At 38.4% G+C, this 26402-nt stretch overlaps 1 protein-coding gene across 1 annotated transcript in view; it reads left to right on the forward strand.

Moving 5' to 3' along the window:
- Positions 1-264: 264 nt before the first annotated feature.
- stpg2 (sperm-tail PG-rich repeat containing 2) overlaps positions 265-26402 on the forward strand; it is a 53808-nt gene continuing 27670 nt past the window's right edge. The window contains exons 1-10 of the mRNA XM_026343893.1: positions 265-587; positions 894-991; positions 2563-2730; positions 4724-4882; positions 8202-8317; positions 9230-9341; positions 13673-13780; positions 19002-19161; positions 22782-22942; positions 23737-23829. Of these exons, the coding sequence (XP_026199678.1) occupies positions 482-587; positions 894-991; positions 2563-2730; positions 4724-4882; positions 8202-8317; positions 9230-9341; positions 13673-13780; positions 19002-19161; positions 22782-22942; positions 23737-23829 (1281 nt within the window). The 5' untranslated portion in view covers positions 265-481. The remainder of the gene's footprint in view (positions 588-893; positions 992-2562; positions 2731-4723; positions 4883-8201; positions 8318-9229; positions 9342-13672; positions 13781-19001; positions 19162-22781; positions 22943-23736; positions 23830-26402) is intronic.

A 26402-nucleotide genomic window follows, 5' to 3' on the forward strand; every position in this document is an offset into this window, starting at 1 on the left:
GGTTGCACATTGACAACATTAACCAAACTATACATAGCATAATAGGTTAGATTATTGCATTACAGCCGGAAGTAAAAAATATATTGCAGAAGGATTTCACAATAAAAGCAAAATCGGTAATAAAGTTATTCGGGTGATACCCAGTTGGTGTAAATGTTGTCAAACACTCTGCAGGCCTGTGTTTTGGTAACTTACTTTACCTTTCGTCGTGTTTGTCGTGTTTGTCGTGTGTTTGACTCCTGTCGCTGTGTAACCACGGTGTGTGATGATGTATGCGGTATCCAGGCAACGACGCACGCCAAGTAACGTCGAGTACAGCCGGCAGACAGCACGGAGACAGGTGAAGGAATGTTTCAACCTTACGAAATAACAAAAGCAATAATATGAGGACCGTACCACCACTTTGGAAAGACTCTACAGCGGGTGTCTGTACTGTACAAGTTAAATTTAGTTGAGCTATTTTAAGCGGTGAAGGATAACAATGTATGGACGAGCTCCAAGAGTGACCTTCCTGACAACAGGCCCCACGTCGCCTACAGTTGGCCCCGGATCGTACGATGTCACCCGGAGCAATGATAAGATATCAGGTAGGAAACGGCTACAGCCAATACTGTGCAAACACTGTACACTGCTTGTTTAATATACAGAAATCCTCCAGTTTTATTTTTTAAGTTTAACAAGATGTTCGTAATTAAAAGTAAGCAGTAGCTAGTAGCTAGCTTTGGTTAAAATGCTAGCTAACGCTGGCTGAAAAAAAAAACATTAAAACTTAATGTTCACAATTAATCCAAAAATACAGGTGAAGGACCAACTTCACTAAGTTTTGAACAATTTAATACATTTCATTTGATCATATTTTAGATGTTTTCTATGAACAACCTTCTTTATTGCAGATGGCTATGCTCCATTCTTATCCTTGACCAGAAGACGATCATTAGAGTCCACTGAGCGTACACCGGGACCTGGACAGTACGACTCCTCACCTGTCAAGGTAATGTTGGTTAGAGACAAACCAAATACACTGCCCATCAAAAAAAAAAAAAGTTATTTAACTCTAACTGATGCAGTGAGATGCTTCTCATTTCTTAAACTACCATGTCTCAAGACACATTCTGCGGTCATAGAAAAGATGTTAATCTGGGTCAAATTATTGGCATGCATCAGGCAAAGAGAACATCTAAGGAGATTGTTTAACTGTCCAACACATTATTAAAAACTGGAAGGATAGTGGGGAGCCATTATCTTTGAGGAAGAAATGTGTTTTGGGGGGAAAAAAAATATTAAGTGACTGTGATTCACGTTTGGTGAAACCAAATCGTAGAAGAACAGTAGAACTCACTCAACTCAATAGTGAAAGTAAGAGCATTTTCACTCGATGTGAAGGAGAGTAAACAGCTGGGACTAAACAGCTGTGTAGCCTTAAGAGAACTGCTTGTCAGTGAAGATAATCGTGGAAAGAAAGGCTTCAATTTGCTAGGGAGCATAAAGATTGGACTCTGGAGCAATGGAAGAAGGTCATGGGGTCTGATCAGTCCAGCTTTCCGTTCCAGAGTCATGAGCGCATCAGAGCAAGAAGAGAGAAGCGGGTGAAGTGATGCGCCCATCATGCCTAGTGTCTACCGTACGAACCTGTGGGGGCAGTGCTATGAGCTGGGGTTGCAGCAGTTGTTCAGATCCAGGTTCAGCAACGTTATGTGCATAAAGAATGAGGTCAGCTGACTTCCTGAATATACTGAATGAACAGGTTATCTCATCAATGGATTTTTAATTCCCTGATGTCTTCACCATATTCCAAGATGACAATGCCAGGATTCATCATCAGGCTCAAATTGTGAAAGAGGTCAGGGAGCATGACACATCATTTTCACACAAGGATTGCCCACCACAGAGACTAGACTTTAACACCATTGAGAATCTTTGGATGTGATGGAGAAGACTTTGTGCAGCGGTCCGACTCTCCCAACATCAATACAAGATCTTGGCGAAAAATTAAGCAACTCTGGGCAGGAATACATGTTGTGACATTGCAGAAGCCTATCGAAACAACAATGCCACGGTGAATGCATGCCGTAATCAAAGCTAAAGGCGGTCCAACAAAATATTGCAGTGTGTGACTTTCTTTACTTGGACCAGCAGTGTGTGTGAGGACCTGTGCATTGGAGAGCCATAGACTAACTTTTGGATAGAGGGCCATGAAAGCAAAAGCATGTGAAGTGAGAATGTACAATATATGACAAGAAATGTACACAGTGCTTTTAAGACGAATGAAAGTGATGCTGCAAATTATTTTAGTTTCATACTTACTGTATACCACATAATATACCAACTGAGGAGATGCAGGTAATTTGACCAGATGCCACTGAAAAGAAGTATAATTGACTGTTTCCTATTATAACAGATGGAATAATTAATTCACCATTCAAAGAATGTAGGTGAAGGGAGAAATGATAAGATTTCATATTGTCTGTTTAGAAAATTCCTTTCTAGTGTTGAACAAATAATTGTTGATTGCAGTCATATTCTCTCTTTGCTTGTATTTCTTTTGAACCTTCATGTCTTCAGCTAAACATCCATGGTGGCTGCAGTCTTCAGAACAGCTCCAAGCGTTTTCAGGACATGATGTCAGAGGTTCCTGGTCCTGGTGCCTACAATGTGCTGCCTGCCTCAGGAAATGTGTTGAGGGCAGTGACGGCTGATGCAGGACAGACTGAGAAGTGTGGCAGGAAAATGGTAGGCACATGGACGAGGATACAAAGGAGTAGTTAATGAATTGTTAGTAATTACTATAGATTTGCTGTTTTTAGCTTATTGCATTGGTCATCTACATGAGATGGCATTATATAGATTTACATGAAGAGGATTCACATGGAAATGGTATCAAAAACACAGACACAGGGTTTACATGTGCAAGGTTTGAACTTAATACATGTTTTGGTTTACTATACCTTTTAAATTTTATATTAAACCACATAGCTCTCTGTGCTTAAGGGGTTTGATGCTCTTCATTCTGGTCCAGGGTTTGCTCTTTCAGCCCAGTGAGCCCTAAACACACACGCCAACATCCAAAAAGTTAAATAAGAAACTTGCATTTTAACATTACAATTAAAAACACAATAACACAAACCTCTTGTCAGAGTTATTTGCTTTTTCTGTGCCATTTATCAATAGCAGTGCCTCCTCCAAATGTGGTGATGTGCCAATGGTAGTACCTTGCCAGTATCTTAGCTCTTATGTTTGGCAATTATACCATCTGCTGACCGCTCAATAGCAGCCTATGGAAATTATACTTTGCTATTTTAAAACCTTTTGATGGCAATACTTTCTACTCGCACAGTTATGTCCCTTGTCTTGTAACAAAAACACCATCTGGTGTATTTTCTGTTAAATATGTTGTTTGGCATGTCACATTCAATAATGCATACTTTCAACGGTGACAGGTGAAACAAAGGAAGGATGATACAATATGACATTAGTTGTCCTTAATAAAGAAAGCAGTCACAAATTCTGACACATTTTGTAATATAAAGTCTCTAATATGATTTTAAAAAGCAGAGGAGCCATTATTAAAATGGGCTCAGTAATTATGACCATCACAGAGATAATGAGTGAAACACCAGGCAGAAGGACAGTCTTTTACGAATTTAACTTGACTTAATTAATGTCATTAATATCTTCTTAAATAGAGAAATGTAAAGATCAGTTTTCTTTATGCTGCTGATATTATTTGTTCAATGTTATAGGTGACATAAGACTTATTATCACAATGTCAATGACAAATAGTGGCCAAGTCAGGCTTCATTCTGTCCAAGAACACCTAGATTCTTATATTCTGACGATAACTGTGTGTTAACTTTATCTCACTGGAAGCCACACAAACCTTTGTTTCCTTTCAGTTTTTTTTTTTTTTGTCCAATAGGTTTTAGTAATCCATATTACGTCTATGCATAAAATAAAACTAATATAAGAACTTTGTGACATTGAAAAACCAACTTTGGCACAGTGAACACTCCTGTTTGCTGTAAAAGGGTAAAGTTTTAGGTCATTTAGGAGTTTTGAACAAAGCACTTAAAATGCAAGAAAACTACTTTATTGTTGTATTCACCTAATACCTTGCACGGTCTATGAACTTTTTAGAAAAGGTATTGAATTGCAGATAATACACTCCATCCAACAGCCTTTAGCTTCATCAGCAATGATACTGTATTTGTAAAACATATTAAGTCTTCTAGTGAATTCAAAGATTATATTAAGTAGTTCTATTCTTCTATGTTAAATTTATATCCACTTGTGAATTAATTTGGAACTCGGGGCTTTTATTTGATTTAGACCAAAACCAATGATTAGTCCATTTGTTATGTAGAAACCTCAGGTTTTCCCTGTAGAGATTATGTACAGTGTTCTCCCTCTATGCTACACTTATAGGTTAGTGGGGTAGCTTTCCTGCATTTTGACTGAGGTGGCATCATGGCTATTATCTGAACAGGTATTGTTTCTATTCCTACACTTCCAATTCTGTCTTTCCTTCTTTTTTGTGCCTTTTACTTTTTATCTTTTGTTTATTCAATTCTGCCTCTCTTCCCTCTTCTCTCTCTGTCTCTGTTCCTCCTTTATTTTCACAGTCTATTGGCCCTAGGCAGTGCTCTGTTACTTTGTAAGCCAGAGCATTCTCTCCATCGCAAACCCTGACTTTCTTCTGCTTTTTCTCTCTGTGCACCGGCTGCAGGCTAGAAGTCTCCGACTGGTTCATCAGTCAGATATCCCATCCATTCCTTCCCCGGGCCAGGCCTATGGCTACGAGGAGGACGCCCTGGGTGTGCTCCGCAAGCAGCAGCCCCCTCCTAGAGACTCAACCCTGGGGCCAGCCTACTACAACCCACCGCTGGTAAGGATGACAACACACGTACATGCACAGTCCTGTTGAAGTTTGAATGTACATCCATCAGACAATGTGAAGTGCTCATTTGTGCACGCATGTGTGCTTTCATTAGTCTGCGAGTGTGTGTCTGAGTGTACTTACTCTGCCTGCGAGGCGAGGTCCATTAGTGTTAGGCAGATCTAATGCACCACTGAACCCCACCCCGCCTCATTCAGTTGGCCCAAAACCCATTTCCATAGCTAATGAATGCAGCACCACTTTAAAAAAGCCACAGCGCACCAATGCTCATCCATTTTACATGCCAACAAAGAGAGCCATTAGTAATTATTCTTCAAGCTATATTACAATATTCACTTAAAATAATGCACACGCCTGCTGGTCTCGCTCTCAATTAAGTCATTTTTCATCTGTTAATGACCAGAGGAAGTCAACAGCGTCCTTGAGTCTTGGCCGAGGTTGTGTCAACACACCGGCACAGGCACAGTGGCATGCTGTGATTTAGGGCTATCAACAGTGCATCCATCCACAGCTCTTTCTTTCCGTCTCAGCTTCTATTGCTCTCCCTTTGAAAGTTCAGTCACTCTTTCTGTCCGTCTCCTTCCCTCTGTCTCTCCATCTGACATGCTAATTTCTTTAAACTCACACTTCACCCACCTCGTGCTGAGCCTGAGTTCAAAAGCACAGAGAAGCGGAATTAAGTCGTTGTCTGAGAACTTCAAAGTGGCAGGGGCAACCATGAATGATAAGACATCAGACAGAAATCATAACAGCGTGACTTGTTTTTGTCTTAATGCTATTGAGAAAACCTTTATGACCTCAAACTTATTGTTCATGTCTGTACTGGTTGTATTAACAAATAGTTTACAGCATGAAGAGATTCTTATAATTTAGTACACAGAATCAGAGACAAGCTAATAACTAACTGCTAAACTGGGCTAGTGTATAGTCATTGGCCATATTGGTATAGGCACATGTGATTAATGGAATGAAAAATGACAATGTGCATACATAATAAAAGCACTTGGACTTAATTAGAAATAGTATCACCATGACATATTTTGTTAGTTCAGACAGTAGTATTAGATTTTATCATAACACAGCTGGCCAGATGGTGAAGTGGAACAGATACTGTGTTAGCACAGAAGAAGAAGCCGCTGCTGGAGACTTGTTACAGACATTGGAAAGCTGAAAAGCAAACATTTTACCTACTGGACAGTCAGTTAACTAGAGACCTTGTTGTGGAGTCTGTATGAACAACAATGTCATTGTTCACACAGAAATCAAGTATTGGTCACTCTGCATAGATTCGATATTTTGTGTGAAGATGTCGGGATTAGAGATGTGTTAACCACACCTGTGTCGTGTACATACTTGTGGAAATCAAACCCCCAGTTTTACTCTGTAGAATCTTGCCCACACACTATCCAACAGACAAACTTTAATTCCTGATTGCTGTTTTTGTTGTCATTTTAATAATATACGTATATATAGCCTGTCATGTTGTGACATAGATGTTATCAAATCTGAATAGATATGTTAATACCCAGTAGCTGTGGTTTTGTTTTGCTTTTAAAAAGCTCTCCTTGACATTAATGGACAATTTGTGCCTCTGAACACAATGCCAGCTGTGGTATCATCACCATGCTTCTGTGTGTCTGGATTCAATGCAGAACAGTTAAGTCTTTCTTTTTAACTTTAAGTGAACAATCTTGTTTACCATCACCCCGACTTCAAAACTGGATTGAAAAATGACAGGGGTGACTACCTCAGATCTTGTCCTCTAGTCGCTGTTGACGTTGAGAAGTAGACAGACACCATATGGAGTTAGAAACATTTTGAGACTCCCTGCTAGGATTTTAGGTGCTTTGATTTTGTGTTTTCAAAATTGAGGGACAAGAAATAAAATGTATAGAAAAAATGGAACAACACTTTATTTTGGGTGTATTTACTGTATTTCTCTCCTTGGCCAAAAACTGACAGCAAATAGTTAAGCCTGGTCTGAAATAAATTCCAAACCTCCCACAGTTAAATCTCAAGTGACAGGTTTGCCAATTCATTCATGATACCCTGAAGCTGAAGTCTGACTTGTTGGCATTGTAAAAGAGCCCAGGCCTACCAGAGGTCTATGAAACATAAATACAATAATGTTATAAGCCTAATTAGTTTTTGGGAAGACACTCTAAGCCATCAAAGTAATAATTAAGCAATTTAGAAATCTATCTACATAGTAGGTGTAACACCCTAAGCTAATATACAGTATAATAATAGTAATGCCCCAAATAAAACATGCCCAACAAAATCATTTATCAAAAACAATCTTTTGTATGCATCTTGTTACTTCTCTTTTTGTTGCAGCCTCTGTGTGTGTGTGTGTGTGTGTGTGTGTGTGTGTGAAATGCACCATCTTCCATTGTCATCTATGACATAGCAACATTTAACAAAACAAAACAAAAACATGTCAGAGCACACTGTTACAGACTCCAGCTAGCTAAATCCAAAGTCTAGTCCAATATTTTATATTCAGCAGAAACAATGAAGGGCATCTTGATAGAAGAACAAAATGGGGTGCAATGCAGCACCAGCATCAAGTACACAGAGAGTAATGAATGAGGAAGACAGTGGTGAAGACATTAATTGATTTATTCATTTGTGCAAAACATCATCATCACATCATGTTTGTTTGAACATGTTAGCATGCTGATTTAAGCATTTAGCTCAGAGCACCACTGTGTATCAAGTATACAGTAGCTTCACAGAGTCATTAGGATGTCTGTAGTATCAATCTTGTTGATTAATGAATTACCTGATTAAAGGCCAGATTGTACAAGAATTCAAGATCCGGGTATTAGTAAGTGGTATTTATTTTCCAAATGTCTTTTTTTCAGCAATCTGCAATATATTTTTGAGAAGGTCCCCCACAGAGTATCTCCAATGTGTGCTTGGTGACAGCTGGCCAGCTCATTTCCCGACGTAGCCTGTCTTAGTTGTTAAGCAGCAGCTAGAGGCAGAGGAAGCAGCCTGTAAAACTCAGAGAGATAAGAAAGGACGGAGGGTCCCCCCTAGATCTCTGACATATGCTGGCATTTGGCTGAACTTCACATTTAATTCAGCCCCAACTTCATGAGCCATGACTGGAAGAGAAACCAGATAAGCCTGAATGAGTCAATTCTCTTTCCTACTTCTTTGTTCATCATTTATCATCTTATCTCATTCTCCACCCTCTCCTCCCATCTCCTCCCTCTCTGTCTTACTTTTTGGCCATTCCTTTGTTCACCTCCACTCTTTTGTTGTCTTTCTCTTCTTTTTATGATTTCCCTCTCTCCAGTCTGAGATGAGTTCTGCACAGAAGTATAAAGGGGTCCACTTTGGCAATAAGACAGGCAAAAGAAGTGAGCTGATGGTGGAGGGGGGACCAGGACCAGGACAATATTACCCTGAGATGTGAGTATTATGGAGGAGAATTAATTTTTAGGACCAGTGACATGTGAACATAATTGATAATGTCATGAAAATAACCATGATAGAGTGTAAAAAGCAGTAGTTTGACATACGGTAAATATATAGAAGCCATGCTTTAAGTGACTTTAGTAACTCAGCAAGTACATAACATCATCTATGATTTGGTAAAATTCTTATTTAATAGAATTTGATGGATAACCATTGATGCATGTAATTGCAATAATATGCTTTTGAATCTCAAATAAAGAGCCAAAGGTTTGGTAAGATTTGATGCTCTAGGACATAAAATCTCTGAGGTTCGCTGCTCTTGAACACTGACAAGATGTGTGCTGAACAGAAAAGCTCTTCCACCAAAGTGAAATATGTGTTTCATACTACAGGCACTGTGTTATGTTTGACATTTCTCCCATAGCATTTCTGTTGATGGACACAGAGGATGGGACTTAGTAAGCACTTCTGAAGTGGTGAAGATACATGCCATACTAACTGTTTATAGAGGAATTGACTGAGCACCAGAAGGGAACATACTGTACATGTAAACAGTCATGTTGAATTGACATACATGTATGTCTTCACTCCCCATATGGTTACTTCCAAAGCTGATGTTTTAGTATTCTTCTTCCCTTCACTTCTACTCTCTCCTGTCCTCTCCTCCCATCTGTCTTTGTTTTGTGCATCTCTTACTATTTGTTTTTCCTTTACATATCCCTCTTCTCTTCTCAATCATTATTTTGTATCACTCTGTTCTCCCTCCTTCCTTTCTCTTTTGCTTTGTATGTTTTATACAACACTGCTCTCTTACTCTTTTTTTAAATTTTATTCTGCTGTTTGTTTTTCTGTGTTTTCTGTTGTCAAAGACATTGTCACAATTGTCATTGTCTCTTTTTGCCACAGAGTTCCTGAAACACACTATGAGAATGTGAACCTTCAAAAGGAACAGAAAGGCAGAACTGAGCTTATTATCCCTCGCTACCATGAACTGGTGCCCAAGCAAGAGGAAAAGAAGGTGAATATGTGTTTGTGTTGGTGGGTGTCTGTGTACTGCTGCATGTTAGGTATGGATAATAACTGAGAGAGAAAAGCATAACAGGATTGTTATGCTCCTTTACAGTGAGCTTATGTAACTTAAACCTGCATTAATTGATTTTGGGCACTTGGGGGCAGCACAATTAGCTGTAAAGGCAACATTGACACTTTATCGGCTTGCACAATTGATAGGATAGCATTTGTTAGCATAGAGTTATGTTTCTGTCTACATGATTAATGTAAGTGAAATACTCATGTTCTTAGCTATGTTTTCGTTCTGTATTCAGTCTTTAGTGAAAATCTGACTCTATAGATGCTAAGTGCTCAATTGTGTTGTAGTGTAGGCATAAAAAACTGTAAAATAATAACTATAATACATAAGCCTAGGTAATTAGTTTTTTTTCCAAAGCCTATTCTTTCCATGAGCATCTTACTATAGCAAATCTACTAAGGTTTCAGCAAAAACAGCATATTTCTTTTGTTTGATTGATTTATCTTTGATTGATTTATTAATATTACTAGCAGACTGTGAACAGACTATAACTCATAACTGGGATAAGCCCTCAGAGTAAAAAATGACAGCTGACCTAAATAAGAAAGCTAAAGGAAAACAAACCAGACTAAAAAAACTCATACCATCAAGCAGCTCCCAATTGTGTTTCCTAATATAAGCAGAAAATTAATTTAACCTTCTAATTACAAGCTAAATGCAAAGCTAACCATTTGTGTAAACAAATTAGTTTCATTAACACACAATGACAAACAAATAAAACAATTATAATACAGCAGTGTACCTTCAGTGAACACATCATTTTCATTATTAACAAGCACAACATTCACTGCCATTCAGGCATAAACGTAGCTGGTTAGCTTACTGTGTATGCTTTGTGAGGCTGAAATTGTTTACATCAGGTGACATTGCTTTGAATTCAGTATAATCCAATGAATGTGACAGCTCATGCTCTAGTGACAGGAAAATTAAGTTGTTAAGTGCTGGTCCTTAAAGACTGGGGTTAATCGTGTTTTAATCCTGTTATAGTTTTATAGAAAACACCAGGGAGGTTTGAAACCCCTGATTTTAGTTTGTAGTTGTGTACATCTATCAGCTTTAATATTAACCTTTGGGAAACAGTAGATCGGAAGAATGATGCCTAGAGTACGGGTATGCAGTAGTTTCGTTAAAAAGTGCTTCAGAGCATGCGTTGGCGTGTGTGTTTTATTTCAAATACATGCAAAGCCGTCATGAATGCATTATGAATAAATAACAGATTGCTTCCACTACTTCTGCCCCACAGTTACTGAAACCTGTAACTTTCAGGTTTTGACACATACTGCTTCTATTTAGTATATTATATATGTTGATGATTAAAATTTGACTTCTCAACATGTTTTACTATCTTTAAGCCATGCTTAAAGAAGCAGGTAAACAGCTTGTTCACATTCTCAAGTTCTCTCTCTCTCTATGCCTTTGAGTAATTGTTTTTTCTGTTTGCCCATAGAGGGCAGTAGAACACAAGCTGTGCAATCACACCACACACTCCCCCCCCCCCACACACACTCACACACTCAAGCACACACTGATATGTTGGAGCCGGTTGAGTAGAGGGGAGTTACTCACCTGCATATGAACTTGAGTCTGCTGGCAGAGTAATGCTTTGTGATGCTTTATTTCTTCTGTCGGCCGGGTAGAGTGGGTGAGGCAGAGAAAAATGTGGGCCTGGATTTGTGGAGAGAGAAGTGAACGTATTCCTGCTGTCAAGGACTTGTACCTATGCCTTTCTCTCGTCTCCTCCTCCCCCTCCTTGAACATTTTGCTCTGCTGTCTCTTCTCTATTCTATCATACACCTATCAGCCACTACTGACATGTCAAGTGAATACCATTGATTATCTTGTTACAGTGGCACTCAACAACTTTGACAAGGGCCAAATTGTGATGGCTAGACCGCTGGTCAGAGCATCTCCAAAACAGCAGGTCTTTGGTGTTTCTGATATGTAGTGGTCAATGGTACCTACTAAATGTGTTTCAAGGAAGGACAACCTGTGAACTGGCGACAGGGTCATGGACGCTCAAGGCTCATTGAGGCTTGTGAGGAGCAAATGGTAGCCAGCTCTGATCCCACTAAAGAGCTACTGTATTCTGAGTGTCTGATCTGAACTATGGAGCAATGTGGTCAATTGCTTTCTTTAACAAATATGAGGATAGGTGTGTGTGCATCATTTGCGTGGGGAATAGATGGTACCATGCTGCAGTAAGGGAGTCCATTCCATGGAGGCCTCATCTCACAACTTACAGGACTTGGTGCCAGATACCAGAGGACACCATCAGAGGTCTTGTGGCGTCCATCCCTATTCAGGTCAGAACTGCATTTGCGGTGGAGAGAGACCTACATTGTAAAAGGCATTGTTCCATTATTTCTGTGGCTGATCAGTGTACATGACATATTTTTGCACATGTTCCACCGCTATTTATAAAATGTGAAAAAAATCACAATTTCATTTAATTGTATAATCTCTATTATAATTTAGACTTTAACAACTTTGCCTTCTATGTGTGCTTCTGCACCATGTAAAATTTTGGCCCACCTACCGCGATGGTCGCTCATCCATCCTTCATCATTAGTATCTGACACTTTAGTCACATGTACTCCCAAACACCCATACACTGATCAAGTGGGTCATTACCCACAGTGGGGACATTCAGGACAAACACCTTTATTTCTCACAGATCAGTGGCCAGTCTGCCTCTAATGGTTTGGGTTGGATGGTATCCCATAGAGTGTCCTCAGTCTGTTTGTAGGATTTTACTTTTAAATAGGCATTGTGACATGGCAAGGCCAACAACTGAGCAAACCACTTAAACAAACCATTGATAAAAGCCCAAAAATTTAGTTATACTAATTAAGTGCCTAATATTACCCTGTAAATAAGACGTTCAGTCAGTTAATCTCCATCAATCAATAAATTACCATCTTCCATGTTAATAATATCATGGATGTTTGTGGTGCTTAATATTTTTAGAAATGTGGAAGCAGCACTTGCAGTTTCCATAGTAAACGGTTATCTGCCTTAAAATGGCAGATAAGAGACATATTGGCTGTACATTATGTTCAGCACATATAGATATAATAATCCCACTGAAATGGTAAAGACTTAAGTAAGGGTCAGTATGTTTTTGAGCTTTTATTAACTGTGTATAACATTTGTGTATATATATAATACACTGCCTTTCAAAAAAAAAAGTCACACACTCTAACCACCTTTAGCTTTGATTACAGCAAACATTCACCGTTGTTACGATAAGCTTCTGCAATGTCACAACATTTATTCCTGTACAGAGTTGCACTAATTCTTTTTACCAAGATCTTGTATTGATGATGGGAGACTCGGCTGCTCAAAGTGTGTCAAGATGTGCCATGCTCCCTGAACCACTCTGTCACAATTTGAGCCCAATGAATCCTGGTATTGTCATATATCAGCATTTTGCATTTATGTATGTGATGTATCAGGTTTTGAAGACAAACGTCTTTTCTGGCAAGAAGAACTGTATTCGATGTTTATGAATAAACTTTGAACTGTTCTAAGGCAGGGGAAAGACATTGTACTGAAATTCACTGATGCTCATCCTCAAGATTCAGGTATGACTGCTGACAATCCCCATGCTGCTTTACCACAGACCTAGTTAAACCACCTCTGGTCCAGCAATCTACAAAACCATCCTGGCTCTGCACTAGGGATTGTAGAAGTGTGTGTGTGTGTGTGTGTGTGTGTGTGAGAGAATGTGTGTTTCCTTACATCTCACTCTCAGGATCTAGTATGAGGTCAGATTGTTAGCTGGTTTGCAGGTTACAATAATTACTGCACTGAAATGATGCAGTAGTGTTGAATTGTCACATGACATCACCCTTATGACTATCAAAAGAGCACCTGTGCACATGTGTTTGGTTTTACTTCCAGTCTTTTTCAGTTTCTTTTTAACATGGATGAATTCATTGCAATGTAGAGAATGAAAATAGCTTTTTCGTACTACACTGTTTTATGCGCTCTCACACATTGCTCACTTATCTGGCATTGTTTCATTTTCAATTCTCTTTCATTTACTTGATCTTCATAATAGCCTGTACCTCCTCCTCTCATCTTTCCATTCCCTTTATGTGTTTCAAAACCAGAGAGAGAAAATCAAAGCAGCTCTCTGTGATTTTCTCCGCTTTCCTTTCAGTGTCTCTTTATTTATTTTTACCAAACATGCTACTACATCCCTATAATGTTACACTTGGTTTACTCTATTTCTCTCTCTCTTTGCTTCACATCAGAGAGTTCCTGGTCCAGGCCAGTACTACATCAGAAGTCAGTTTGACAAGCCTGTGAAATCCAGTGGCAGCTCACAGAAGTTCACTTGCCCCTTCCTCTCTCAGACTGAGGTACAGTGCAAACAAAATTAAGCCAAGTACTGTAGTGTAACTCTGTGGATTCATTTACAGATTAATTGTTCTCAAGCGCGTACAGCCGCCAGGTCTGTTTTAGATTTTTGTGGTTTTGTTTGTCTTGCTATTGCACTGATTTAGCATCTGTGTGCTTTAAGTTTTGTTGGTATAGGTCATATGTTGCACATACACACATATTATGAACCCCAGATCTGTTTATGTGGCCTAGCTCTTTGTCTAAACCTGCTTCAACAGATTCAGGACTTCAGGGCAGAGAAACAGGATGTAGACTTGTAACTTTAAGTAGCTACTGTACCTACGTAAGACAGCTGCAGTAGTTATCTGTCTCTTAGCAACTGCAGGTACTGTGTAGTTAATTTGAGTACAGAGACTGAATAAAGGTGTTCATGACACATCTGTCTTTTGTCTTTATCGTGCTTGTACGTTTGATCTCTCCATTTTGATCACTGAAGTCTTCATATAATCCCCATAACAATATTTTACTGGTTACAGGGTACTATAGCACTACAGTAACTGCCAAACCAGTGCACTGGGCATATCATGCTTAATGTAGACCGGTTACAGGTCAGCTGACTCTGCCGTTCAGTATAAAACTAATTCAACTTCTTTAGCTCATACATGACTCTATATAATGCCCTCTAAACAGAGACTATCAAACCATACTGAAAAGATTTCCCAAAACATGATCTACAGGAGACGACTATATTCAAATTACAATATCTCAAAGGAGACTGGATTTTAATATGGAATATTTAAGATTAAGTTACACGTCTAAAACGCTGAGCCGTGCTTTGCTTGTTTAATTGACGTGCTGGGACTGGAGGGTTTCTTCAGATGAGGGTGAAGAGGAGTTTATTAAAAGGCTCAGAGGAGTGGAGATGAAGGATGTGAATTTGTGTCTCAGGAATAGCTGAAGTCCTCTGTGGCACTGCCCCTTAGATTCACTCCTGTGAAACTCTCTGACTGATGTTTTAATTATCACTTTGACGCACACAATGTGATGGTGTATGCTCTCACACACACGCACAGACACACATTGAAAGTTCAGACACGTGTGCGAATTTCATCTTCAGACAGATATAGATATAAGACAGACAGGTTAACAAGTTTTGCTGGCATGCATGCAAATTAAGACACCCACATTTTTATATGTAACACGCACACACTTACACACATAGACACACAGGTTCCCCAAAATTACCTTAATAAGAAAATCCTGAAACGTAAAACATTTCTCCAAAATTCCTGATTCCTGAACAACTGATGCAAGATTCTTGAGTTTAGTTGATGTGTGTGTGTGTGTGTGTACATACAGTATGTGCATGTGTGTCATAGTATGCTCTGACCTAATTTCCCTGGCCACATGCTGTGTTAGTGCGTCGACCCTCTGATGTCGTCAGTGACACCCACTGAGGAACGTCTGTGAGTGTGTATGTGTCTGTATGCACATGTCACAAATCATCTCCATTGCAGAACTGAGAGCGACAGTTTTCTTAGATCTTTGTCTCCCTGTGAGTCCAGTTCCATCTGACACTGTTACCCTGCAGAGGGACGGAAGGGAAACGAGGGAAGGAGGGAGTGAATGAAGGAGGGAGGAGAAGATAAAAAGAACAGCTGGGATCTTCCAGTTTTTGCTTCTCCTCCTTTTCACCTCCCAATATCAATCTGGCACTTTGTGAAAACATGGCTTTTCCTTGATTCTTCATTGCTGCTCCACCCGCTCCCCTTTTTCCTGTTTGTTTTTCCTACCTTCTCTTTCCCCATATTTGCTCCCATATTTTGAATTTTTTTCCTGATATTTTAAGCTTACAAACCTCTCCTGTATTTTTTGACTATTGTATTTTATCTTCCCTCTACATTTGTTTCCACTTCTTTCTTCTTTCTCCTCACGTATGATTTTCTTTTCTGTATTCCCTTAATCTTTTCATTTTTTAATCCCATCTTCTCTCCAGGGGCTTCAAAACATTTTACATGAAACTGTACTTTCAAAATAATAGTACTTTATACTTTGGGAGCAACAGCACTGAATAAAATTAAATTGATGGGACTTTTTGTGATTTATTAACTGGTATTACCACATCATGGTTGTCTTCCGCATTGCGTCAAGTTGTAGTTTACCATCATGTCCGTATAGACTCATTACCCAGTCAAGTCATCCATGAAGCCAGGTGGACATGTAATGGATGTTTATTTGTATGTCATGAAATGCCTTTGTTTGTGTCATTTGATGAGAAATGGACAGATCTGAGGTCACAGTGACTTGACTGTGGAACATCAAAATCTCCCGTTCATCTTAGTTCATCTTAAAGTGGAAACTTGTACCACCTTTACGAAATGTCCTTAAGGTGTTCCTGTGATATTAAAAATAGGTCACACATGAGGTAATGGTGACCTTGACTTTTGACCTCCACCACAAGATAATCCTTGAGTTCAAGTGAATGTTTCTGACAATTTTGAAGAAATTTCCTCAAGTTATTCCTTGGTATTGCAAATCAGTTTATTCTTCAGTCCGAATGGACCTTTGTGCCAATTTTGAAGAAATTCTCTCTAAGCCGTGTCTTAGATATAAAGTTTACAAGAATGGGACAGACAGAAAACCTGAAAATCTAACGCCTCAAACCATGGCTATCACTCCATGGAGGAATACTAATTCATAAGCAGGTCGACTAAAACATGTATTCACAAAAGTAAAATACACTTTGCTCTCTGACCTCCTGAGAATGCAAAATAGTAATACACATTTTTAGACATTAAGAACATTATCATTTAAGTTCCATGATTTTTCTTTGGCTTTGGTGTTGAATACAGGAGGTAATGTGTCGACTGTAATGTGAAGTGTGATGATGTTGGGTGACAGTATTCAGCAAATTAGCTTTTCGTGATTGAGAGTAGTCCCAGTGTAACATGACATTTTATGATTCGTCAGCTGTCAAACATCAGACAAAACTGTTCACAGCTAATTCCAACAATGACAATCCTCACCTATCATACACATAAAGCATGAAACCAATGGCTTGAGTGTAGTGTTAGGGAAATATTATTATGTAATATATTGTATTATAAATAAGATTTTGCCAAAGGGATGCAACTGAAACAAAAGCTCTTTGTTGTAAATTTAACAAAATTTGTAGACCTACAGGGGTTTTCAGACTGAACACAAACCAATTTTTCACCCTGCTTTATTGGCACAAATGGGTCTTTTTGGGCATTGTATGGTTGTTGGACACAGTATGATGGTGGCAAGATACAAACATCTCCTATAAAACGTATTTTGTTTTCAATCTACACACAGCTTTGCAGGCAGTGGTGGGGTGGGTTTGCTTGGTGCCAGAAGAGCATGAGGGCACTTCTATTGCTTCTTCTTTTCCGTCACTCTGTGGACTCATTAATCCACATTAACAGACGTTAAGACGTTCTGTCACTGCAGTGCCCATAGAGGTACCTTGCTTTGAGATCATTTTGGCTGTGGGCAGGATTTTTCAAAAGTATTCCTTTGGCATTTATTATCACGAAATGTAACAGCAGGAAGCCAAAACAGCCTACAAAATAGATTCAGCATCCATGTGAAGTGCCAACAAAGCTCAGTCAGTCAATTTGAGAGGGAAAAAATACGCCCATGAATAAGACTTTACCAAAGCCAGTAGGGCAGATTTGGATTGCCAGATGGTCACAAACCCTAGCTCCCAACCGACTTTGAATGAATACAGTTTGTTTTGGCCTTGAAACAGCATGTCTCATAGTTCATGGTCCTCTCCTTTCTTCTCTTCAAGCACTCACTCCATTTCTAACCCAAGCATTTCCTCGCTCAGTCATTTTCCTCTCCTCCCTCCATTTCCTCCTGCAGCTAATACTCTTCTCTCGTTCTCTTCCACTCATTTCTCCTTTTTGCCTAAAAGCTCAATAATTCAACTGTGCATTACTAACACAATTTTCATTATCCCACCACTAATTTTCCATAGGCTGCATCTTGTTTAAATAGGAAGTGCAAATCAATGATTAGACTGTTTCTAATAAATGGGGTATTTTAAAGATAATTCTTATAGTTGTGGGGAAATGACTCAGAGTATGTGTGTGCGTGAACATGGCAAATGCTAATGTGATCATACTGATATTTCAAGAAATAAAGTTCTTTTTATTCCTCTTTTACATTTGCATTCAAGAACAACCGGAAGAATGACTCAGTAGTGAAAGACTAAACAGAAATTTAGCTTTACAGTGAAACACGGTTCACCTTCAGTGATTTTGACAGAAAAGGCAACTTCTCTACTTTAGTCCCTTGATTGCCTGTGGTGTTATAATAGGCAATCAGATAAACATGTTTATACCCAAGAAGTGAAGCTGCCCAGCAGTTGTAGTGCTGAATCAGCTCTGATATCAGCAAAACAGTCAAAGAACATTAAATACCTGATTGTGTGCGTCATTATCTTTGAGTTGAAGATGCTGTTTACCTTGTCTCATTTTCTCTCTCCTCAGTGCCACCACTTTGTTCTGTCTGTGTGCATTTTACAGATTTTAGCCTTTACTCTTTCTCTCACATTTGCTATTTTTTTACTTGGCAGTTAGGATTTATGATAAGGACTGAAACAGTATAGGCAAAAGTGACAGGCTGGCGGTATGGTATGGTGACTGAAGCACAGGTACAGCTGAGGCTTGAGAAGTAAAGCCGTGATTGATCAAAGATGAGCCGAGTCTGACAATGTCAGGCTGAATCTGAGATGTTCTAAAATGGTCACAAAGGATAAACATTTTGATTAGGGGTAAAACATGACCTCTTGCCAAGTTAAAATGACATTGTGGCTCAAGTTTTCATCCATCTAACAGTTCTGTTTTCTGCTGTGTAATGAGCAGTCCATGGTGCTGATGGCTTGTTGTCTCCATGTGGGCTGTTAGTATGTGTTTGGTTAAGTTCTGTCTCTGCTTGGTGTCTCTGACACTGAGGAGATACAGTGCCCTGTCATTTTTTTGTCCCTATAGAGAGAGCAAATATTAACAGCTGGATTTGTTTTTTGTATTCCAGATGGATACTCGGTGAAGAAAATAAATGGTCACTTTAAAACAGTGCTGATCTCACTTTGTATTAATAGGAAGTGTGATTAATCATTACATTGTACAGTTTCAGTACATCTAAAGGCATGGACTGTTTCTTCTCTCACTCTAATATTTATCTGTTTCATTCACTTTCATCTCCCTCCATTAGAGGTTTAGCTCTGTGAAAGAAGTGTCGCCCCCTGTTGGTCTTTATAATGAACCACGCTGTGCCCTGGAGCTGCTGAAGAGGACAACAGGAGTAAAGAAAAGTCCATTTGGCATCACTGCAGTGCGCTTCACTCCTAACCACAAAAACTGCTCCACACCAGGTCAGTATTTGTGTAGTTTAGCGCGAATTCCAATCTCTTCTGCGTGGAGGCTTTTCTGTGATATTCCTTTTATTATGTACACACCCCTCAAAAAGTACTGGAAAAGTGAGGCCGGTTCCTTTATTTTGCATTAGACTGAAAACATTTGAGTTTGACATCAAAATATGTATATGAGAAACAATGACAAAAGATCATCAGCTTTTACTTCCAGGTGTTTAGGTCTGGATCCGATATACAACTTAAAAAATACAACCTTTGTTTCAACCCACTCATTTTTCATGTTAGCAAAAGTATAGAATCAGATAGATTAAAGTGAGTAAGACTTAATATTCAGTTGCAAATCGTTTGCTTGCAATAACTGCATCAAGCCTGTGACTCACTGACATAAGTAAACTTGTGTATTCCTGTTTTGTAGTGCTTTTCACTGCAGCCTCTTTCAGTTATTGTTTTGGGTGGTTATTCCCTTCAGTCTCTTCTTCAGCAAGTAAAATTCATACTAGTCTGGAGACTGACTTAGCCAGTCTAAAACCTTCCACTTCTCGCCCCTGATGAAATCCTTTGTTGTTTTGACTGTATGTTTTGCGTCATTATCTTGCTGCATGATGAAGGATCTCCCATATGCAGATTCCTTCTTTCTCCAAACTTTAGCCTTTCCATCACTTTAGTAAATGTTCATAGTCATACCCCGTTAAACATCATTGGCACCTAATTATCACCTTACAGTGTCTGACAGCAGTATTTGATAGCATTTTAGTTGCAGTTTAGAAGTGTGAAACCCTCTTCTTTTTCATTTTAAACAGCTCATATTCTTGCACAGTGCTGATTTTAACTTGGCAATTCAATCCAACTAGTAATAATTAAGATAATAAGCACTACTTTGTGGTTTGTAATAACATTTTAAAATTAACTTAAGGGTGTGTGTGTGTGTGTGTGTTGCATTGTATGTCCAACCTTGTAGAGTTGTAGAGTAAGTTGTCAGTGTCCAGTTTTACATTTATTTTACAATAATTTGAATAATGAGATTTTGTCATTATTATCAGAATATGTAAAGACTAGTAAATAAAAAAAATATTTCTGACAAAAACACAACAGACTTTAGCACCACCTGTTTTAACATCCATCCATCCATCCATCCATCCACTATCCTAACCACTTTTCCTTTTAAGGGTCATGGGGGAGCTGAAGCCAGTCCCAGCTGTCATTAGGTGAGAGGTTTAGTACACTCTGGATAGGTCGCCAGTCTATGACAGGGCTAACATATCAAGACTGGGATTGTGGGAAGCAGGAGTACCCAGAGAAAACCCATGCAGACTGTTCTGTAAAAAATAGCAGCATTTCAGGGCATTCTTTAGAAAGATTAAATGTTAGTATGGTGCCTATTTAAATATGCAGAAGTGGCAGATGAAATGTATACAGATACAGTGGCATGGTTTTCTTCATTCATTTTCTATAAAATGTGATATGCTCTTCATCTAAGTTTTAAGTTAATACTGATATAATGTGCCTTTTGATCTTTCATGTCTTTTTTGAGAACAACCATAAAACCCTCATAGTACTAGTGGAAAACGTATGTAAACCCTTAGAATAATAACGCCCAAAAAGCTAATTGGAGTCAGGTGTTACCTGACAAAGACCACTGAAATGTTTTATGTTTGCTCCATACAGGAAGAATACACTTATTTGGGCCATGCCTCACCAAAAGGAGCCTTTAGAGCATCTACAATTAATAATTGTTACATAAAGCTGGAAAGCATTACAAAGTGATTTCAATATACAAATGGAGACACTATGGGACTGTGACTACTCTACCAAGAAGTGGACGGCCAGTCAAAATGACCCCAAGAGCTCAACAAACACATCAGTTAGGTAAAGAAACAACCCAGAGTGACAGCCAAAGATTTATAGGCATCATTGGAACTGGCTAACATCTGTGTTCATGAGTTTACAGTAGGTAAAACATTAAACAAGCAGCGTGTCTATGGCAGGAAACCATGAAGGAAGCTGCTGCTTATTAAAAAGAACATTGCTGCACGCATGATGTTTGTCTGTAGAATCTCGGTGATGCAACAGGTCAATAAACTAAAATACCGAAGCAAATCCACTACAGAATGGCTTTAGAAAAACAAAATCCGCTCTTTGGAATGGCAGTGTATTCTTCTTGTACGGAGTAAACGTTTTAGTGGTTTTTGTCAGTCAGTAGTAGTAAGTAGCTCTAGTCCACACCCTCAAAATAATTTTCTTCCAGGTATGCTAATACCTGACTCCAATGAGCTTTTAGGAGGTTATTATTACAAGGGTTTGCAAATCTTTTTACACTAGCTATTTATGGTTGTTCTCAATAAAGACATGAAACACATTATATTTATTAATACTCCTGACTTAGATGAAGATCAGGTCACATTTTATAATAAATGAATGCAGAAAACCACACATACTTTTTCTTGTCACTGTGTAATATCATTGTTGTGCCATATTTTGTCATCTATCATATCATTAGATGTTGTACATAAAGTGTGTTGCATTCTGTCGCTTCATTGATTTTTTTTTTTTAAATGTTTTTAATTAGAAAATTATATAATTTTGTGATGTTGACTTGTCTTTTCTTTCCTACTTTCCTTCCTTTCCTCACCGGTATGTTAGAAATGTGTTATGTCAAATGTTTTCTTTCTTTTCTTATGAATTTTTTCTAGAGTTGCAGTGTGATAGGCTACCAAGGTCACAACACAGTGCCTGGCCAAAAAAAATTTCATTACTTTGATCATTTTGATAAGCTTACACCATGTCACCACATTTATATATGTCCAGAGTTGCATTCATTTCTCACCAAGATCTCGTATTGTTGATTGGATCAGACTATTGCATAAAGTTTTCTGCATCACATCCCAAAGATTCTCATTGGGGCTAGAATCTGGATTTTTTTGTGGCCAATTCATGTGTTATGATTTCTGAGGCTCCCTGAACTACTTTTTCACAATTTGAGCGCTATGTATCCTGTCGTCTTGGAACATGCATGTTCTATCTGGGACGAAAGAAAATCATTTTATTAGAAAACTTGGTCATACAGTACATTCAGGTTGTCAACTGACTTCATTGTGTTGCCAAATGATAGGTATCAATCACTGCAGTAATTATCTGATGGAAGGCTCCTACCTATTCGTTATAATACAGGTGGTGAAATGTTTTGGCCATGCAGTCTCGGTCAGAGATTTATTTCTCTATATTTTGTAGCCCTTTGTACTCAAGCTGTTTTTAAAGGATTCAATAACACATGCAGACATGACACTGTTGCTGAGAAGACGAATAATAAAATAGCAGTAACACATTAGTGTCTCCATATGAAATTAAGTGTAGTGCAGGTGTAGTGCAGGCGTGATTTTCAGTCTAAGCCAACGCAACGTGAATGTTACTCACACTGCCAAAACTAGACACTAAGCCAAAGTTACACCTACACTACATGTGTCCAGTGTCATGTCTTCACAAAAATTCAGTGAGGATTAGACGGAACTAACAGATATTTCAAAATCAGGACTAGCGGTACCACAGTACGACAGTACCACTGGTACAGATTTTTTAGGATGTTTTCATACAATATTTTGTGTGTGTGTGTGTTCTTTGTCCAGGTCCAGGGTCCTATAATGTGTTTGAGCATGGTTTAGCCCAGGAGAGTTTTAAAAAGGCATTTTTTGAGAGAACCAGAAAAGGAGGCTTTGGCTCCACTGCTGATCGCAAATTGTTTCACAACAAGGAATCAATAGAGGCTCCAAGTCCAGGACAGTATCAGGTAGGAAGATCCATCAGTACACAGTCATACATTTAACACATAGGACTTTCTTTTGTGTTTTACTCAACTTGAAGGGCTACTGAATACAGTATGTATGTTATGATATTAATTATGCTCCACTGTTACTTGAGCCCTCTATAAAACTTCAGTTTTATATATGTATGAAAAGTTTCATTTTCATACAGGGCTGAAACAACAATGTAGTCGATTACATAGATTATGTAATTATGCTGATCTATGTGTAATAAATCGGTGTGTCACAATGTTTATATTCATCTCCAGTTATGGCAGCTCCCACTCCCCAGCTTGCTGAAAATTTGTATTTATCCAAAATAACCCGAGCAATATCATCAAAAGTGTGGGATTCTTCAAAAAGAGAACTAATAAAATGGTGCTTTGTAAAATTGAAATGGCCTAACGTTACCTCAACAGCACACCTGCTATTCACAAGTATTTCATAACAAACCCTCCTGGGGCTGTCTGACCTCAAAATAATGAGACAGCTGTGTAAGTATTTATTACAGTATGTTTTCTTTGATTATGGGTTTGCTATCAGTGCCTGCCTACCTAGCTGCATAAATCTCAACTTTTCTGATGAATGTAAGAGGAAATTCAACATTGAAATGGTTTCTTTATTCATACATTTCATGTTAAAAGAAGAGGTACATGCACTAGTTTAACTGACAAAAGTAAAAAAAAAAACCATTAGATTCAATCCAAAGAATTAAACATTTACTGATTAAAAATGACTAGATTAATATATAATAATTTTTTTAATATATATTTGTGTTCAGACAGAAAAGAAGACAGAGGAACACTACAAAAAGCAGCACACAGCAGTTTTCAAATCAACCACAGAACGTCTGCCATTATCACTGCTGGCAAAAGTAAGTCTCCTCTTTCACTCCTCCTGTCTCTTTGTCTCCTAGTTTTCCCACCAGCTTTCTTGGTCTTAGTCCTTCATATCCACACACCAGGATTCTGTTGTAAAGCTGTTCAAGCTTAATATAAGAGTCTAAGATGAAGTAAAACAGCAGTACATGCCAGGTTTATACTTTCATAAATGGGCCATCACAGCAGTAGCATCTGACCCACTATGCCAAGGGTCCTATTTTTCAGCAGTTCATTTTTTTTACAGCTTCCTTTTCTTTTCCTCCCAGTGCTCATTTGTGCTGAAGAAACAGGCCACAGTTCATTATAATTGGTTTCTTGTTCCTCTTCCTTGTTCATTTTCTTTCCTGTGATCTGCCTTGTTCCTCTCCCTCATGTACTTTTCTAACTCCTGTTCTCGAACAAACTTCATATGTGTATAGTCAGTAGTTCCCGTAACTCTGTAAATAAGCAACCATATGAAAGCCGTGCTTGGTTTTATTCAGGGCACCTTTACTACATGTAAACCTACTTTGGGAGACTGCAGCAGCAACAGCTACAGTGTGCTGGAATGACAAAGAGGCAAGAAAATACAGAGAATGCAGAGAAGGCTAACGTGCTAAATCCACAGCCTGTGCTATGTTGCTCATTTGGAAGACGCACACCCTTAGTAAATAGACTTGCTCTATTTTTTGCAGGTCATATCTAGTTTGCACACATTATAGTATATGCCAACCTTTTATATATCAAGCCCAGAGCTATTCTGTAGTAGATTCACTTTGCTTGCAGGCTGCCACCGTAAGATTATCCTAATACTTTGATAACTAAGCCCCAAATCATGTGACTGTTTTTAGATATTTGTATCTGACTTTCCACATATTCTATATTATATAAGCTATTATTTGTATTTATTTAAGTAAAAATCTAATCTAAGTAAAGAGGATTGCTTTAGACACAGTGGTTTAGTGAGTGATACACTAAAGTGCTTCAAAGGGAGTCGTCCAAACAAAGAAATCTGATAGAATGATTAAAATTAAGGCCACTATGTGCAAGCTAAGCTAGCAGTAGCATAAGACTCAAAATAAATCCACTGTGCTCTCCCTTTGCCTGCTTTGCTCTGATCTTCTACCATTTGCTACACTTGCAACGCTCTGCACAGCCCTTCAGATATGATTATGATTGCATCCATTTCTCAGCTGGAATTTAATGAAAACATTGCTAAAACCTTTGTCCTTACTGTCTGGCATTAATGTCAACAAATGAATAACTACAACAGTGCTATGTGGAAAAAGTGACCATGCTGGATTGTGAAATCTGGATTTCTTTGCCCTGTATGACACAGGATGGTGTTTACTTGCATATAAATAATGTGCTAATGAAGTAACAGAGAAGAACAGCTGGATGTGAGCTTTAGCAATTCAATCTTACTGACTCTGGTACAGAAAAAAAAAATCTAAATTTCTTAGAAAATTATGTAAATTTATGGCTAAAGTGTAGGCTATGCCGTTTTAATATTCAAGATACACAATTTGTATTCTCAAGTACCCTTCTGGGTACCAGCTGGTGTTTACTCTGATTAACTCCAAAGGTTAGAAGTGTTATCTAAATCTTGAGGCAAAGGTCTTCAGAATTGATCTTAACACTGTAAACTATTCTGCTCTCTAGAAAGAGTTTAAATGGTAATTCAGCACTTATCACAGAGGGCAGGGAAGTGTAGGTGTGCTTCTCCACATCACTGTGTTTACGTTTGTCTTTTATACATGTTTCAGTTATACACTGCTGATATACTGTAACTATCTTCCTCTCTTTCATACAAAGCAGTAGTATCTGGGACTTGTTCCCTCCTTTGTCATGATTTGCATTTTGTAGTCACTCAAATCTTTGTGATATTTTCCTTCAGCACTATGTTACATACACTCAGGTATGTAAAGGTAGGGGATCATGTAATTTGAGGATGTTTTCACATGTGCTGTTTTAACCTGGCTAATATGATACAGTTTCCTCCCTATCCTTGACCTTAATTTAGAAGCATGACTTGCTTGTTTAAATTATATTTAAACTGTAATAGTTTTAGTAGTTTATATTTTTGTGTGTGTAAGCATGCTGGAGCCAGCTCACAGTGCAATGAGATGGCAGAAAGACTGACTGACTGAGAACAGCTTTTCCTCACAGCGGGAAAAGCTACTTTGTGTTAGTTACAGTTTAAGTCAAACTTTGGTAGAAATGATTTCAAATATTAGAACGTGTGTCTGTGGGTTATTATCTCTCCTTTTATTAGAGTACATTAGTGTCACAGTTTCTTATGTTTGTTGTCTTTGTCCAACACATCTGAAAGTACAGTAGTGTAAGAAACCTATCTAGGGTAACCAGGTTTCTTTAACCATATACTATGAAGACAAGTGGTTTTCTCATATGTTATCCTTTAAAAATAAGATTAATTCAGCAGGCTTTTTCTATCCTCTGTTATGAATTAAATGACACAGAATAAAGTTTTAGATAAGAGAAATGCAGAAAGTAATTTGAAAGTCTCAGGAATAGCTAAGTTTACCTATGTTTCATAGGTTAGAAACCAGCTGTGCTTAAGTTTCCT

This window comes from Anabas testudineus, chromosome 9, assembly GCF_900324465.2.
Source record: "Anabas testudineus chromosome 9, fAnaTes1.2, whole genome shotgun sequence".
Classification (NCBI taxonomy): domain Eukaryota; kingdom Metazoa; phylum Chordata; class Actinopteri; order Anabantiformes; family Anabantidae; genus Anabas; species Anabas testudineus.